Source organism: Platalea leucorodia (assembly GCF_965183815.1).
Source record: "Platalea leucorodia genome assembly, chromosome: 5".
NCBI classification, from domain to species: Eukaryota; Metazoa; Chordata; class Aves; order Pelecaniformes; family Threskiornithidae; genus Platalea; species Platalea leucorodia.
In genome coordinates this window covers 7987421-8002687 of record NC_138827.1, presented here as the reverse complement: position 1 = coordinate 8002687, position 15267 = coordinate 7987421, and the positions used below count along the sequence as shown (strand labels likewise).

At 60.8% G+C, this 15267-nt stretch overlaps 2 protein-coding genes across 6 annotated transcripts in view; one reads left to right on the top strand and one right to left on the bottom strand.

The window, feature by feature from the left end:
- LUC7L (LUC7 like) overlaps positions 1–7716 on the top strand; it is a 41311-nt gene extending 33595 nt beyond the window's left edge. For all 5 annotated transcript variants that reach the window (XM_082312877.1, XM_082312882.1, XM_082312883.1 and 2 more), the window contains 7 exons: positions 1353–1482; positions 1930–2068; positions 2357–2497; positions 2898–2976; positions 3400–3552; positions 4444–4546; positions 4699–7716. In XM_082312877.1, coding sequence (XP_082169003.1) covers positions 1353–1482; positions 1930–2068; positions 2357–2497; positions 2898–2976; positions 3400–3552; positions 4444–4546; positions 4699–4910 — 957 coding nt within the window. In that variant the 3' untranslated portion in view covers positions 4911–7716. The remainder of the gene's footprint in view (positions 1–1352; positions 1483–1929; positions 2069–2356; positions 2498–2897; positions 2977–3399; positions 3553–4443; positions 4547–4698) is intronic.
- A 1606-nt stretch (positions 7717–9322) lies between these two features.
- RGS11 (regulator of G protein signaling 11) lies at positions 9323–13478 on the bottom strand (the record flags this gene model as incomplete). The annotated part of the gene is made up of 16 exons (XM_082314572.1): positions 9323–9443; positions 9515–9597; positions 9667–9805; positions 9909–9996; positions 10321–10436; positions 10562–10675; positions 10939–11000; positions 11085–11114; positions 11800–11868; positions 12033–12114; positions 12232–12308; positions 12490–12548; positions 12631–12682; positions 12791–12897; positions 12983–13033; positions 13382–13478. 16 exons carry the CDS (start codon positions 13476–13478, stop codon positions 9323–9325), a joined length of 1347 nt encoding a protein of 448 aa, XP_082170698.1.
- Positions 13479–15267: the final 1789 nt, after the last annotated feature.

Here is a 15267-nt window from a genome sequence, read left to right as displayed (position 1 = left end):
TTGAGAAATCACATAAAATGTAGGGAGCTTGAGTGGAGCTCTGCAGCTTGGAAAAAGGCACTCCTGTCAGAAGGGAAATTCAGAACTGCAGTAAATTAGCTTTGTTGCTAACAAGGGCTGAAGCTGAATGTTACATTATACTGCTGTTTCCTGAAGTGGCAGAGCTTTGAGCAGTCGGTGGGGAAGGGTCTGTGTGCAGGGGGTTTAGATGTCAGCTTTTTCTGAGTGTCTTATTGACCCCTACCTGCTGCAAGATTCAGCACAAATACATCCAGAAAAATACGGCATTTTTCAGGATACATTGCCTGTAGCAGCGCATAGAGGTATTAAGCAATGCAGTGAGTAAGGTGGTGTGTATTCTCACTCGCTGTATGAATACCTTTGGCTGTTACTGTCCTGGGGCAGCTGCCGAACCAGTGCTTGTGAGTAAAGGTGAAGCTGATCTACAAGAGCTGGTATGTGTCTCCTCCCAGTGCAGGAGGCTGGGAACAGCTGGTGGATGCGTTACTCTCCCTCCCCAGCTGCGTTCTTCATTTTCCCCAGCAAACTCTATCCCTTATTCACCTGCCAGACCCTCCAGATTCTCTTTGAGAGCAGCAGATTTCCTTCTCTTTCCCAGTCTCTCCCTCTCAAGGCAGAGGAAAGGGTTCCTGCCTGACTCAGCATCCCTGATGGATGCTGCTTCTCTGTCTGATGTTTCTCTTTTCCCTAGCGTGCACTGCTCTACCCAGACCATGACTGTTGCCCAGACATTTGAATCTGATCCTGGTTTTAGCCTTTATTCTCCTGGGTGAAATGTTTTTAGTGGATTTTGTTACCCTGCACAAAGAATATAAAGAAACCTGTCAGCTCTTTTATCCCCTTGGACTCATGTCAGCCTTAGAGGGAGTAGATTAGGGCACTTAAAATACTTAGCAGAGCTACGTGCGAAGCCAAGTTTCCCCTGTGTCCGTATGCTGCTTTGTTTCTACGTTTAGGTTGTCTCCATCGTTGTCACTGCTCAGCAGGCTTGAATCGATCTTCGCTGTCCTTAGCAGAGCTGGGGCTTGCTGTTTGGTGGTCCCGGCCTGCAGGGGAGGTGTTTGGCAGAGGCAGTAAAATCTCGGGCCAAGTGGCTGTGCTGGAAGTGGTTTTCAAACTTGCAAAAGTATTCACAGCAGAGGGATCATCTAACTCATGCCCACACCTCCAAAATCAGGGAGAGGCACTTCATCCGAGGCTACACTGTTCCCATTCAGCTGCTGCTCAGTACCAGCCGCTCAGAAGCTTTGGAAAACACTCGAATTGGAGCAGTAACAGTGCGATGCAGCTTTAACCTTTTTTTTTTTTTTTTTAATCCCTTCCCTGCGTAGATAAAAACCTTCATCCATTCAGGAAAAAATGGCAAACAGATCGGCTCCACTGGAAACCTGAACGTGGATGGGAAAGCTCGCTACATCAGGCTTAACCCGGGCTCCTCCCTCTACTTCCTTTTCTACACAGGTACAGTTCTGTTTGTGAACTCAGTCTGAAAGAGTGTGAAATATAACTGTGAGATCAGGATTACAAAACAGTTGTCTGAAAGAGTGTTTTGCATTCTTAAAAGCTGTGTCGTGCTTTCACCTAGCGAAAGAGCTATTCAGGGCCCAGAGAAGGGGGGCTTCTGCTTAAACTAAGGTTTGTTACATACTGTAGTAATTTTATTTGAAAAATGTTGAGAATGTAAGGTTTAAGTAGTCATTTATAGCAAATTATTACTGTGGAGCACTTGGATTATGAACAGATAAGATGTTAAAAGCATTCAAAAGCAGGCTTGAGTCTCAAAATACCACTACAACTCTATGATGCAAGTCCTAAAAATATAGTTGATCTGCCAGATCTGGAAAATCGTAGAGTTCAGAGCAAGGGCAGGATAACTTATCTCCCTCATTCTTTGCTTTTTTTGCACAGAAAATTCTCTGTATGCATATTCCCTGAAAGATCTCTACAGTGCAGCAACTGGGATAGAAATTAAGCTTCCCAGCCTTGAGCAAGATCCTCAGTGGGAGAAGAACATTGACCGTGCCACTCACCGCTTATCCCTTCTCAGGTGTGAGATTATTTCTTGGCTGCTGGTGGACTGGAGGGTACTGGTGTTCCTGACAGGATGGCCTGTTGTGCCTTTCTTCTTTCCTGGCTCCGTGGCTTTTGGACTAGGAGCACATCCCAGGCTCAGGGAGAGGGACGGTGTTGATGGCCTGGTCAAGGTTTCACAGGAAAGGAGGGAAAGCAGGCTGGGTTTTCCTATTTGCATTTACTGTGCAGGAAAAAATCCAAAACCCCAGAATAAAACCATCCACAGTCTATAAAGTGTAATCATTTCTCTGTCCTCATTCAGCTCTGGAGACATTAATTACCTGGCAAAAATTCCTGGGCGATCACGGGAGAACATCTTGGTTGTGAACTCGAAGATGGCTACACTGATCAATGCACAAAATCTTCAGACTTTGTGGACCCTCAACGTGTCCCATGTTGTGAGGTAGCGTTACCGATGTGGGTTGGATGGGGCATTTCCAGGCTCCCAGCAGCAGCAGTTTCCTGATGGATGCTATTTTTTTAATTAATTTGAAACATAAAAGCCTGCTCTGTGGTCATATCTGGATCATACTTATTGTATTATGTGTCCTCTGCTAGCAAATGTCAGGTGCCACTTCAAAACGGAGGAGCCCAAAGCTTTGATTCTTCATTCTGTGCCTGCTGCAATATGGCTGTCTTAGGACTGGGCTCAGAGCTGGGACCGGTACCAGGCTAACCTAACCCATCAGTCGAGTCTCTTACCAGGGGAGTTGTTGGGAGGATGGAGGCTGCTCTGAAAGAACAAGGTTTGCCCAAGCCACAAGGGTGTGTTATGATCTCTCCGTTCTCTTTCTCTCCCTTAGTGAGCCGCTGCTTGGTTACTACAAACCTGATGTTCTTGGCATTGTCTTTGAGAGTAAAATTGGACCCAACAGAAAGAAGGTTTGAACGCTCTTCCTTTTAACTTCCCTTTTCTCTGCATGTCTCAGCTCAAGCAGGCATTGAGTCAAGGACAACTGGTGGGATGTGTTCCCTCTGGCTGATATTAGGAAGCTTTAGGCTGGGAAAGGATCTCTTTCAACAGGTTATTGAAGCCAGCTCAGGCACTTTAATTCTCTTCTCAGCAAGAGGCTTCAATGACAGAGCTTTGAACCCCTTGAAATAGCTGCAAAACTTGTGACTTTAATGTGGTCCACCCCAGGTCTCACAGCTCTGTGATGCTCAGCTTCAAGCATTTCCTCATCTTCGCATGTGTCAGATACTGGTTCCCATAGACAGTGTGGGGTAGAGACAGCTGACTTGACTTCTCTCTCATGGCTTGTTAGAGCTCTTTGGTACGACTTCCTTTTCTTTCTTCCCTGCTAGGTCATGATTGTTGAGAGTGGCTCTGGAGCAGTCCAGTGGGACCTGAAGCTGAACTCGAGGGAAGAGAGCCCTGGGCCAGCCACACTTTCTACTGCTGATCACCGGTCCGCCTTCCTCATCTGGGGTGAATACCAGGCGGCAGGGAACGAAACGGTGAGTAGTGCTGCTGAATGGTTGCTGTTCTCCAGACTTTGGGACAGAACTGGGTGGAGCTACCCCCTTTTCCCAGCATTCACATTTGCATCTGTCTGTGCCACTAACGCTGCAGCCTCCTGCACTGGGTCTGGGGTCGCTGACCAGTTGGGTCTGCTAGAAGCAGGCAGACTTCTGCGTGTCATCTGGTCTGTACCGGGTCCTTACAATGTCCGTAGCAATGTCCCTGCTAGCAGCTGTTGGTGGCACCCACAGCTTTTGTCGTCCTCAGCCTGGGTACGTAGAGAAAAGGGACTTAGTGGCTCTGTGAACAAAGTCACTGGATTGCCCAGAGCCCTGCCTTGGTGTGGTACTGTAGGTGAGGTGAGAGGCTGCTGGCTTGGTACCTCTGAAGTTGCCGCTGTTTGGCCTGGTGCCTCCCGCAGCAATAGTGCACACAGCGATCTCCCACGGCCATGTGAATATCCTCTCTCTGCGCCAAGGCAGTCTCTGGCAGCCTGGATGCACAGCTCAGCTGCATAACAGAGTCCTCTGGGGCAGTGGCTGGCAGCGTTAGTGACAGGTTGTGTCTTGGAGGATGCCTGAGCACCAGCTGAGCTTCCTGTGCTTTCCTCGCTAACTCTGCCAGCCCTAAGGCAAAAATCTGTCTCCTGCCTGTAGCAGACAGGCCTGCTATTTGCAGGAAGCTTGGGGTGGGGAGGAGAGCACCAAGCAGTAAGCAAAATCCCAACACTAGTACTAGTGGCATCAGACAGGATGAGTTGGGCAGACACAGACAAGTATCTGACTGGATGTATTCTGTGGAGCACGAGTAATAGCTGAGCCTGGTGTTGGCGTTGTCTCTGGGATAACGTGTGGGTCCGTATCCTGATAGTGTCCTGTTGGTTGCAGAGATCCAGAGCTCCTCTCCAGAAGCTCTACCTTTTCCATCCCTCCTACACGAATGTCCTGTTGGAGCTCCGCAATAGCACAGACCAAATAATTGCATTCAATGGTAAGTCCTCTCCTTCCTCCAGCAAGGAGGTGCAGGAGGACGCTGGCCTTCTGGTACCTCCTGGACTCCATGGGTGCACAGTGTTGGGTCTGTTGGCCAGTCTGAAGACAGAGACCTTAGGGTGGGCTTTTCCCCTCTGTTCTGCGTTACAGCCGCGCTGTTCGAGCGGAGTCGTCATGCCTGCTACGTGCTGTTGAGAGGGCCTCAGCCCAGTGAGGAGCCAGGGTCCGTGTCTCTGATGAAGCGTAAGCTGAAGGAGGATGTCTCTGAGAGCAGGGTGATCTGGCTGAGCCAGGTGGCTGTGGACAGCGAGCAGTATGTCCGGGACCGCCTCTACAGGATGCGATTCCTCAGCCGAGTGTGAGCTTGCCAAGGGAGGGGGAGAGGCTGCCCTGGCCCGGGTGTCTCCAAGCTGCCTCTCCTCCGGATCCGTGCTCTTAGCAAACCCAGATCACAAATTCAAACGGGAAGCTGCCTTTCTCGATCTGCAAACCAAAGTGTGGCTGGTGGGGAAGCACTCCCAGTGTCTGGGGATGCCCAGGCTGTGGGGGCAGCTGCCAGTGCATCTGTCCTCAGAGCTGATGGGACTTCAGTGCTTGGCCACCACTGAAGTGTTGTCAGCCTGGGGAACAGGGCTTTCCCCTCGATCCTTCTGTGCCCGCAGAACTGTGCTGACTCAGCCTGTGTTCGGAGGAAAATGCATGCTTGCTGGGGATGCCAGAGTTGATTATTTCTTGGGTGCTTGCGTGAGAAGTGGAGCTTCGATATGTGGTGTTCGATTTCCTTTCTGAGTCAGCTCTTCTGGCTGTGGGAGAGGTGCTTGGCTGCAGGTTGATTTGCAATTGCCCTCACCTGGATTTGGGCCCCTGCTTCGGTAGTCGTGGGGTATGTGTAGGATAGACCCCAGATGCGGCTGATGGTGTGGCTAAGTGTCACCTGGGCCAGCAGAGCGCAGGTTAAAGTGTCATTCTACTTAGAAAATGGCCTTTTCTCCTAAGAACAGCCCCATGTGCCCCATTCTGCAGTCACAAACCTACCTGTCTCCTCTGTTGCTTCCTTTCCAGCCAGGCTGTGCGGTGTTGGTGACACAGAAAGGGAGCTGGTCTCCCCCCTGATTTATGCATCAACGTTCCTCCCTGTCCCCAGTCTGATCATAGGTGATAAGAAAACCACCCAGGCTGGTCCCTGCCGGTACGGACACCACCTCTCCTGGTTTTGAGGTGCCAGGTGATCTAGGACTTTTTCAGAGTAGAATTGCACTTTAACCTTGCCTGGGAGCTGGGCTTGCCGCTCTGGCGAGCCCTGTACCCGAGTGACAATGCCAGCTCTCCTGTAAATAGTCTTTCAGTCTTGCAGCTGCTGGGTAGCCTTCTCTGAGCACTGTCCCCTCAGCCAGGAGGCGGGCAGGCTGTAGGACAGGCGCTTGGGGAAACAACGCAAGCCGTCTCTGCCGCACAGCTCCAGAGAGAGCTCTGTGCTCCCTGCCTGCCCTCGGAATTGGAGCGATGCTGGGTGAGGCTCTTCAGGTGCTGTTCTCTCTGTCCAGCCTGGTAGCCTGAGGGAATGGGACAGGCTGCTGTGTGAAGATGATGTCTCCCCTGGAGACTTCTGTAGCGGGGTGCGTATGCTCTGCCCTGTTCCTTGGTGGGCACCAGCGCGGACTGTAGAAACGAGGTGCAAAGCCTGGAAAACAGTTTGAATCGGCTGTGCAGTCCTGAAAGCTGCAGTCCCCACGCCAGCTGCACTGAGACACGGGCCCTGCCCATATGCTGCTGGGTGTCCATCTGACTGGTGAGAGGAAGGTGGACAGAAAACACACACCCTAAAAATAACGTCTGTCAAGTTTTGTGGTGCCGGAGGGGGTTTAGCCATTGCCTCCCTCCCTTGCCTAGTCTCAGATTGAGGTGTGTGTAGAAATACTGTAGGATGAGAAACTTAAGTCGGGTTGTGTAGGGTTGAGCATCATTTCTTCTCTCATGGCAACCACTGAACTTCAGTCTGCTGCAGGGCAGCTCCTGGCTCTGGCAGATGATGTCACCCAGGCTCATGCCCACAGCTTCAGCCCTCCCAGTCTTGCAGCAAAATGAGCTGCAGCATCAGTGGTCTGCCTGGATGCTCACCTCCTGCTTCCAGCTGGCCCGGTAGTTGCCTAAAGGGTGCCCTGGCTCGCTCTGCCCCATGACCAGTAGCTCAGGCAGTCAAGGGAGCCATGCAGGATGAGTGCTGCTGGCCTCTGCAGAGCTGCGCTGCTGGCGGAGCCCAGTCCTGGGGTGTCCGGGCTGTGCAGGAAGCCGGGGATGCTCCCAGGACAGCGCTCCACAACCCCCAAAGCACCCTGGGCTCAAAATGGTGGGTTTCCCCTTCTGTTCCTCTCTTTCCAAGCTGTTTTCAGAGTGAGTCTGGGGGTGCAGGGAGACTCCCCTGCCGTGTCCTGTAGCTTAAGTTGCCTCTTTGTGCAGCACGATAAAGACCTGAAGCCTAGCAGCCTGCGCCAGCGTTGCAGGGATCACGGGCTGCGCCAGCGCTGTGGAGCCGGGTTGTGAGGGCTGGATTCAGCCTGCCCTGCTGCCGGCTGGGGCAGAGCCGGGAGCGTGGCTGCGGGAGCCCCAGGCTTGCGTGCCAGTCCGATCTGTGTGTTGGGTGTGGTTTGTATCCTGCTGAAATTCCCCTGGTAGGGAGCAAGGTGCCTGGGCCGTATTCTCACCGCAATCACAGCGTCTCAGCTCTCTCCCTCCTCCAGTCCCTACCCAGACCTGACCTTTCCCATGGGCACACTGAATGTTCCTTCAGGAGAGCTGGATTTTTGGCTTTGGGGGGCTTTTCTGGCTTTAAGTTGTCCATTAATGTTTCCAGATACTTTGGAAACGCAGATTTCCCTGTGGCAGCTCAATTAAACACATCAGTGCCAAACCAGCACCTTCTTAACAACACAAGTCCTTTTCCCAGCTTATTTCCCTGTGTAATTTGTTTTTTTGCCGTATTTAATGAATGACTTTGTGCCTTGATTCAATAACTCAGATGGGTGATGATGGCATATATCACTGTGTTATGTATTAGTGTGTTTTTTAACACTAAGACTGTTTGGTTTGGTTCTTTAACTTATTGCAAATTGTGCCCTATAGGACTTGGTCTAACCAAAATGGTTTCAATAAATCCTCTTTTGCATTGTTTGTAAATGGTGCCTTGCTTTTGTTGTTGCAGCTGAGGTTATGCAAGACTTTGGGATTTTTTGGCAGCCCTTTGTGTGACTTCCCAAAGGCAGAAACCCCCCTTTTGGGGAGGGATCCAGGTGTCCTGGTGATGCTTTGATAGCTGAGCTGGCCACGGCTCTGCCCCAAGGTGCTGCCTGCTGCCCTGTCCCGCTGCAGGCAGGTGATGGACAGGGAGAAGGGAGCATGCGGAGGGAGGCTGGAGTTAGGTAACTGTCCCTGCCCCCTGCCTGGGGCTCGGTGACCTGGTTTTACACCCCGGATTCCTGCTACGATCCATCAGCATGAAAATCTCACGCCGGGGCTTGGATTTGGATCAAGCCGGAGGGAGCTGCGTGGCAGGCGGTGTCTCGCAGAGCGTGGGACCATCTGTCGCTGCCCCGTGGCTGCCAATGCCGAGGTCCCAAGCTCCATCCTGTGACTGAGGCGCCTGCAGCTTCCCCTGCCCCGAGCCCCTCTGCCTGCCCCAGCACTGAGCTGAGGAACACCCCCTGCTCCGCGCCGGGGGTCCTGAGCTCTGTGGCAGGGAAGGATGCCGTGGCCCCGAGTGTCCCAAGCATCCACACCGTTTGTTGGCCAGGGTGGGGGCTGGCACCACTTGGTCGCTCACGGGCTGGGGACATCCCCAGCCTGCTCTGCTGCGCAGGTCCCTGGGTGCATGTGGGGCGGGCTGGGGTCCAAGGCTGGGCGCTGGCGGGCACCAGCCCCCCTCTCCTTTATATAACCACCACCGTTAATCCCCTGCAGCTGGGGCTTGACTCCGGGAAAGAGAATAATCCTGCTGCCAGATCCTCAGCCTCTGCTCAGATTAATGGGCCGTGGGCAGGCACAGTGGATCAGCTGCCAGCCCGCAGGGCCCTTGCAGCCTGGGTTTGCTGGCCAGAGGCACCTCTGGCTGTGCTCGAAAGGCCTTTGTGTCCTTCCCGGGGGCTGCACGTGGGTGCACCGGTGGCTGCAGGGGGCTGAGTGCCCCGAGTGCCAGCTTGGCTGTGCCAGGAGGGTCTGCCAACAGGGTCTATTTTTGCCCCTTGAACAAGCAGAGCCGTGGGTGGTCCTGTGCCATGGGCACATGTGCCTGGGGGGCTGGTTTCCCCCCACCTGGGGTCTGCACCCTTGCTGGGTGCTGCAGGCAGGGGCTGCTGCCGGCCCAGGGGGACACAATTCCAGCCAGGAGCGGTGGCCGCCACCACGTGCACCCACCACCCCGCAGCCACCTCCCTGGTCACCCCTCCCCGAAAACCACGGGAGCCGCAGCGTTTCCCCACAGGGGGGGCTTTATTGTCTCCAGGGCTTGTGCCCGGGTGGGGCGGGAGGAGGGGGTGACCCCGCACCAGGCCGGCTGGGTGTGGGCTCCCCGAGGGAGAGGAGGGTGCGGGGACGTGAGCGGGGGCTGCAGCGGGGCCAGCCTGGCCCGGGGGTGCTGCCAGCGGGGCGTATGGCTTCTCTCCTTCAGTGCTACTGCCGACAGGGTCCTGCGGCGGGGCCGGGGCGTGCTGGGTGGGGGGCTGCGGCCGAGCCGGAGGGTGCCGGGCCAGGGGGGTCCCACGTCGGCGGGGGGCCGGGGCCCTCAGCTCTCCTCCTCGGGGACGGGGGCAGCCATGGGGCTCCTCTCCTCGGCATCGCCCGCGGGCAGGAGCAGGGCCGGGCTGGGGCTGGAGTGCCGCTGCTTGCGCATGAAGGGGAAGACCCTGCGGGCAGAGCGGGGTCAGCGCCGGCGGGGACCACCCCAGCACCCCGGGGGTCCAGCCCCTGCCCTCACCGCTTCTTGGTCTCCGGGGGGATGACGGCCTCGGCCAGGAGGTTCCTGTAGAGCTCTGACTTGAGGAACCGCGGGTAGGAGTCCTGGGCGAGCAGAGGCGTCAGGCTCCTGCCCAACCCTGCCCTGCCCTGCCCAGCCCTGCCCTCACCCACCTTCTTCATCAGCATGTAGATGTGCATCTGGGCGTCGTCCATCACATAGCGGTGGGGCGTCTTGATGCCCTCCAGCGTCCGCTCCATGGTCTTGCTGTCGATGTTCACCCACCGCGTGGCCCCGGGAGCCAGGAACTGCCTGGGGAGCCACAGCTGGCGGTGAGCACCCGGCCCCGCAGTGGGACCGTGATGGCCTGCCCCCCCCCCCGGCCCCCCCAAACCCTCACCCCACTGGCACTCACTGGTAGATGGAGTCCACGATCTCGGGGATGCGGGACTGCTCCCCGTAGCGCAGCTCCTCACACGCCTCCCAGAAGCTCAGGTTCTCGGCTGGGGAGGGGGCCATGGTGTTGGGGAGGAGGACACAGCCCCCAGGCCATCAGTGGTGGGTCCGTGGCCCAGCCAGCTGTGGGGCCAAACCCCCTGGGATGGAGCCAGCTGGTGCAACATGGGGTAGTGGGTCCAGGGATGCGAGGATGTGGTGGGGGGTGAGGGGCTGCCAGGATAGGTTGGTCAAGAGGTGCTGGGATGCAGTGGTGGGTTTGGGGGTGCCAGGATGGGGCAGTGGATTAGGTGGTGCTGGGACATGGTGGTGTGTCTGGGGGTGCTGTGATGGGACGATGAGTTTGGGGATGCTGGGATGGGGCCGCTCACCGCTGAACTCCTTCTTGAGGAAGTCGAGGAGCTGCGCCCGGCCCAGGGGGTCGGTGAGGAGCTCGCTGAAGTTGAAGCCCCAGCGCTCCACGCGCAGTTTTGTGGGGGTTGGCACCCTGCAGGTGACACCAGTGTTGGGGCTGACAGCGGGCAGCCCATGGCTGCCTGCATGACCCTGCACCCTGTCGTGCAGGTTGGGGTACTGGGGCGGGAGGCTGGCAGCCCCCACATGGACACTTACGTGGGGGCGTTCATGGCCCAGTACGTGGTGTCATCCGTGATCCAGGGGTTGCTGGGCAGGCAGCCAGACATGATGGGGTCGTGGGGCACATACTGCTCATTGAACTTGATATACCTGCCAGGAGTGGCAGCTGGAGGTGGCCAGGGCCACCATCCCACCACGGCCACGATCCCACCACTGCCACCATCCCCAGCCACCGCGGGGATGTGGTGGGGACGTGCTTGGGCTCTGCGATGACCACGGAGCCTTGGCTCCGCTCCCTGCCGAAGGCGATGGCAGCACAGGCACTGCGGTGCCAGCAGCCAGCCGCAAGGATGCCGGTGCTGTCACGCCAACAGGGACCCTGCCCGCAGCCAGGGCTGCCACCAGCCACTCACCCCTCGAGGCAGATGGAGGACTTCACCCTGGTCCTGGCCATGGCCTTCCTGCAGTACTCGATCTGGGGCCGGCCGTGGGGGAGATATCAGGGGTGCCTGGCAGCCCACGCCCCCTGGGAGCCACCCCCGCCCCTCGCCCCACTCACCTCCCGCTTGTAGTAATCCATGTTCTTGGTCTGCAAGACATGCGCGGGGCCAGGTAAGGGCATGGCAGGGCCAGGACATGGTGCCCACCAGCCCTGTCCAGCGCCACCCTGGGCAAGGACCCAGGCATCCAGCCCCCCTGCTCCTCACCCCGGCACCCTGTGGCCCATCCCCATGGCCTCCAGCCTCATCCCTGCACCCCTCCTGGCTCAGCCGGCACAGCCTGTGGGGCGAACCCTGGCATCCACCCCCCGCCCCAGCGTGGCACCAGCCCTGGGTTAGTGACACTTACGTGGGCAGAGGACACAGCACATGGCGCAGAGAACAGAAAGCAGGTGGTTAGTGAGGACGGGCTGGCGGGGGGCCAGGGCAGCGTTAGAGGGATCACGACCCAGGGAAGGGCCCGGTGGCGACTGTGAGCACCCCGGGGTGCCAGGACTCCCGGCAGCACGGCCGCCCCGCAGGGATTAGGGGTGCTGGCACGGAGGGGCGGTGGGTGCATGGGCAAACACACCGATCCCCTGGCTCAGCTAGGGCAGGGGGACAGGCTGGACACACGGATGTTAGCAGAGCTGGGGGGGTGCCCCCCCAAAAATGTGGGCACGGCCCGGGGTGGGATGGCCAGGCACCCACTGGAGCAGCTCAGCACCCCGGCACACACGGGTGGCTGCACCCTCTGCCCGCCGGCAGCCCGGGGGTGCCCGGGGCCCCACTCACCAGCTGGACACGGGTGGTGTGGCAGTTCCTGCGCGCAGGGCCCTGCTCCAGCACGTTGGGGGCTCCCGGCTGCAACGAGAGCATCGCGCCGGGGGCTGGCGGGACCCCCCGCACCCTGCAGCCCTGCTCCCCGGGCCGGGGCCGTGCGTGGTGCAGCGCCCTGGCCCTCCCCGCCTGCCCAGGGCTGCACCCACCAGCCTGGCACCCCTTGCCCCTCCGCCGCCCATCCTCACCGGGGGCCGGTTGACGAGCCAGTACGCCTGCTCCTGGCAGTCGATGACGATGCGGTCACCCTTCCGCCGCTGCTTGGCCGCCCTGCCCGTGCAAAGGCAGCGGGGAGGTGCTGGCACCCTGCCTGCCCCAGCACCCAAGGGTGCTCCGTCCCCTGGGGCTCCCCAGGGTGCAGCAGTGCCGGGCTGTGCCCGCACTCACCGGAGCTGCTCCCGCGCCTGCATCACCACAAAGTCCCACGTGTGGTTGATACGCTTGTGCAGGAGGTTGTAGTTGTCCTGGGGAGCGACAGTGTCACCCCCGTGGGTACGGCGTGACACCCGTCCCCATGCCTGGCTCCAGGTCCCAGCGCCGCTCCAGCACAGGCAGAGCCGGTGCCACCCTGCAGGTGAGCCCCTGCTCCTGGGTGAGCTGAGACCCCCCCCAGCTCATCACAGGCGTGAGGAGGGCACCGCTCACCTTCTCGTGCTCGATCAGGTCGCCCTGCTTGCGGATGTTCTTCTTGGCCAGGTAAATGGCTGCAAGAGGAGGGGTGGCACCTCAGGGGAGCAGGGAAGGGGCTGCAGCCTGTGCCGGTGCCGGCGGCACGGTGGTACCTACCATAGTCCAGTTCCGTGGCCGGCCACTTGGTGCTGGTCCAGAAATAGGGGGTCTGCGGGGAGGGGGAAGAGGCTGAGGCACAGAGACGTGGGGTGCCGCAGTGCCAAGCTGGGGGAGCCCCGAGGCTGCAGCAGTGCCCGTGCCGCCGGCAGGGCCGTACCTGGAAGCGGTAGGGCGACTCATCTGCCCGCAGCACCAGGCTGCGGGGGTCTTTGAGGGGGTAGATGTAGCCGTGCTTCACGATGAGGTTGCCGAGGTGCAGAGACTCTGGGGGAGCGGGAGCGGGGGCTGCACGGGGCTCAGCAGCCCCAGTTGCCCCCGTGGTGCCAGCTGCCCGTCCCGGGGCACTCACCCTCCTCAGAGATGCTGTACTTCTGGATGAGCCACTCCACGATGTCATTCCCTGGGGACAGAGGCAGCGTTAGCAGGGTGCGATGGGGTCCCCCAGACCGGGCACAGGGAGGTTCCCGGGCTGGGGCACCCTGGCACGGCACAGCGGGTGCCGAAGGGGTCACGCAGGGTGACGGGGGCCCTGCCAAGGACATGCTGGGCCGCCCGCCCCAGTGAGCGCCCGCCCCGCTCAGCCGATGCATAATTGATCCCAGCTGCAGCGCTGAGCACCCGTGGGTGCAGGGAGGCGAGCGGCGCGGGGTGCCACGGGGCTGGGTGCAGTGCCAGGGCCACCTGGGGAGCACCCACACGCCTCCCCCACCCCACGCACCTCACAGGGTGCCCCGCCACGGGGACCCACCTGTCATGGCGTGGGGGATGACGGTGATGAGCAGGCGCTGGTTCCTCATCTTGATGCCCATGTCGGGGTCCTGCATGCTGACGATCATCCGCTCCATCTGCCGGGCAAGCGCCCGCCACGCTCAGCCCCCCAGCTGGGGGCACCGGGCCTGGGCACAGCCTGGCTCCCCCCGCCCTGACCCAGGGCACCCTGTGCCCGGCTGGGGGACAGCCTGGCACCCCGCAGCCGGACCTGGGGCACCCTGTGCCCCTTTCCAGGCACAGACCGGCACCCCGCAGCCGGACCCGGGGCACCCAGCAGCCGGGCGAGTGTGCGATGCTGGAGGTGTGGGCACCCAGCCTCCGGGCATCCCTTGGCCGGGGAGCCCCGGTTTTGGGGTGCGAGCTCTGCCGGGGCCGTGGCAGCACCCCGGGCCGGGGGCAGGGGCTGAGCTCGTAGCTCCGGGACGCTGCCCGTGGGTGTCCCCGCGTGGGGCGGTGCCCGGGCGCCCGGGGCGGTGCGGGGCCGGGGTGGTGCCCGCTGTCCCGCGGTACACGGGGCGCTGCTGGTACCCGCTCCCCGGCGATCCTGACGCCCGTGCCGCCGGCGGTGCCCGGTGCCCGGTGCCCAGTCCCCGATGCCCGCGTTGCCCGGTGCAGTGCCGGTGCCCGGTCCCCAGGGTCCCAGCGCCCTGTCCCCTCGGTACCCGGTCCCCACGGTGCCCGGCGCGGTGCCCGGCGCGGTGCCCGCTCCCCGTGGGGCCGGGGCCGGGGCCGGGGCCGGTGTCGGCTCACCTTGCGCAGACAGGGCATCTGGAGCGGGGGGTGCCGGCCGCGGGGGCCGCCGATGGTCATCGCGGGTGCGCGCCCCGCGCCGCGCCGCTCCGCCCGGCCCCGCCCCGGCCCCGCCCGACCACGCCCCCGACCACGCCCGGCCCCGCCCCGCGCCCCCCCGGCTGCCGCCGTCTGCGCCGGGCGCCCCGACGGGGGCCCCGGTACGCGGGGACCCCGAGCCCCGGCCCCGGGCCCAGCCCTCGCCCTGCCCGCGGGCCCCGCGGACCGGCTCTGCCGGCCGGGTCGGGGGAGCGCAGGGCTGGCCCCGGGGGTGCCCGGGCTGCCCCGGTGGGCGGCCGGCTGCAGGCGGCGGGCAAACGCTGTGCCTGTTGGAATGGCTGTGCGGGCAGGGTGCGGGCAGGGGGTGGGCAGTGCGGGGTGAAGTGCGGGCAGGGTGCGGGCAGTGCAGGCAGGGTGCGGGCAGTGCCTGGAGGGTACAGGCAGGGTGCTTTGGGGTGCGGGCAGGGTGCGGGCAGTGTATTGAGGGTACAGGCAGGGTACTTGGGGGTGCGGGCAGGGTGCGGGCAGTGCATTGAGGGTACAGGCAGGGTGCCTGGGGGCGTGGGCAGTGCCTGGAGGGTACAGGCAGGGTGCTTGGGGGTGCGGGCAGGGTGCGGGCAGTGTATTGAGGGTACAGGCAGGGTACTTGGGGGTGCGGGCAGGGTGCGGGCAGTGCATTGAGGGTACAGGCAGGGTGCCTGGGGGCGTGGGCAGTGCCTGGAGGGTACAGGCAGGGTGCTTGGGGGTGCGGGCAGGGTGAGGGCAGTGCCTGGAGGGTACAGGCACGGTGCCTGGGGGCGTGGGCAGTGCCTGGAGGGTTCAGGCAGGGTGCTTGGGGCTGCGGGCAGGGTGCGGGCAGTGCCTGGAGGGTACAGGCAGGGTGCCTGGGGGCGTGGGCAGGGTGCGGGCAGTGCGGCCCCGGCGCTGGCAGGCGGTGGGGGCCGTGGGCCAGGAGCGGGCAGGGCGCGGGCAGCGCGGCCCGGGCGCTTGCCGGGTGCGGGCAGGGCGCGGGCAGCGCGGGCAGGCGCTGCGCGGGCGCGCACGGCGGATGAGCTCACTGCAGTCTCGCCGCCC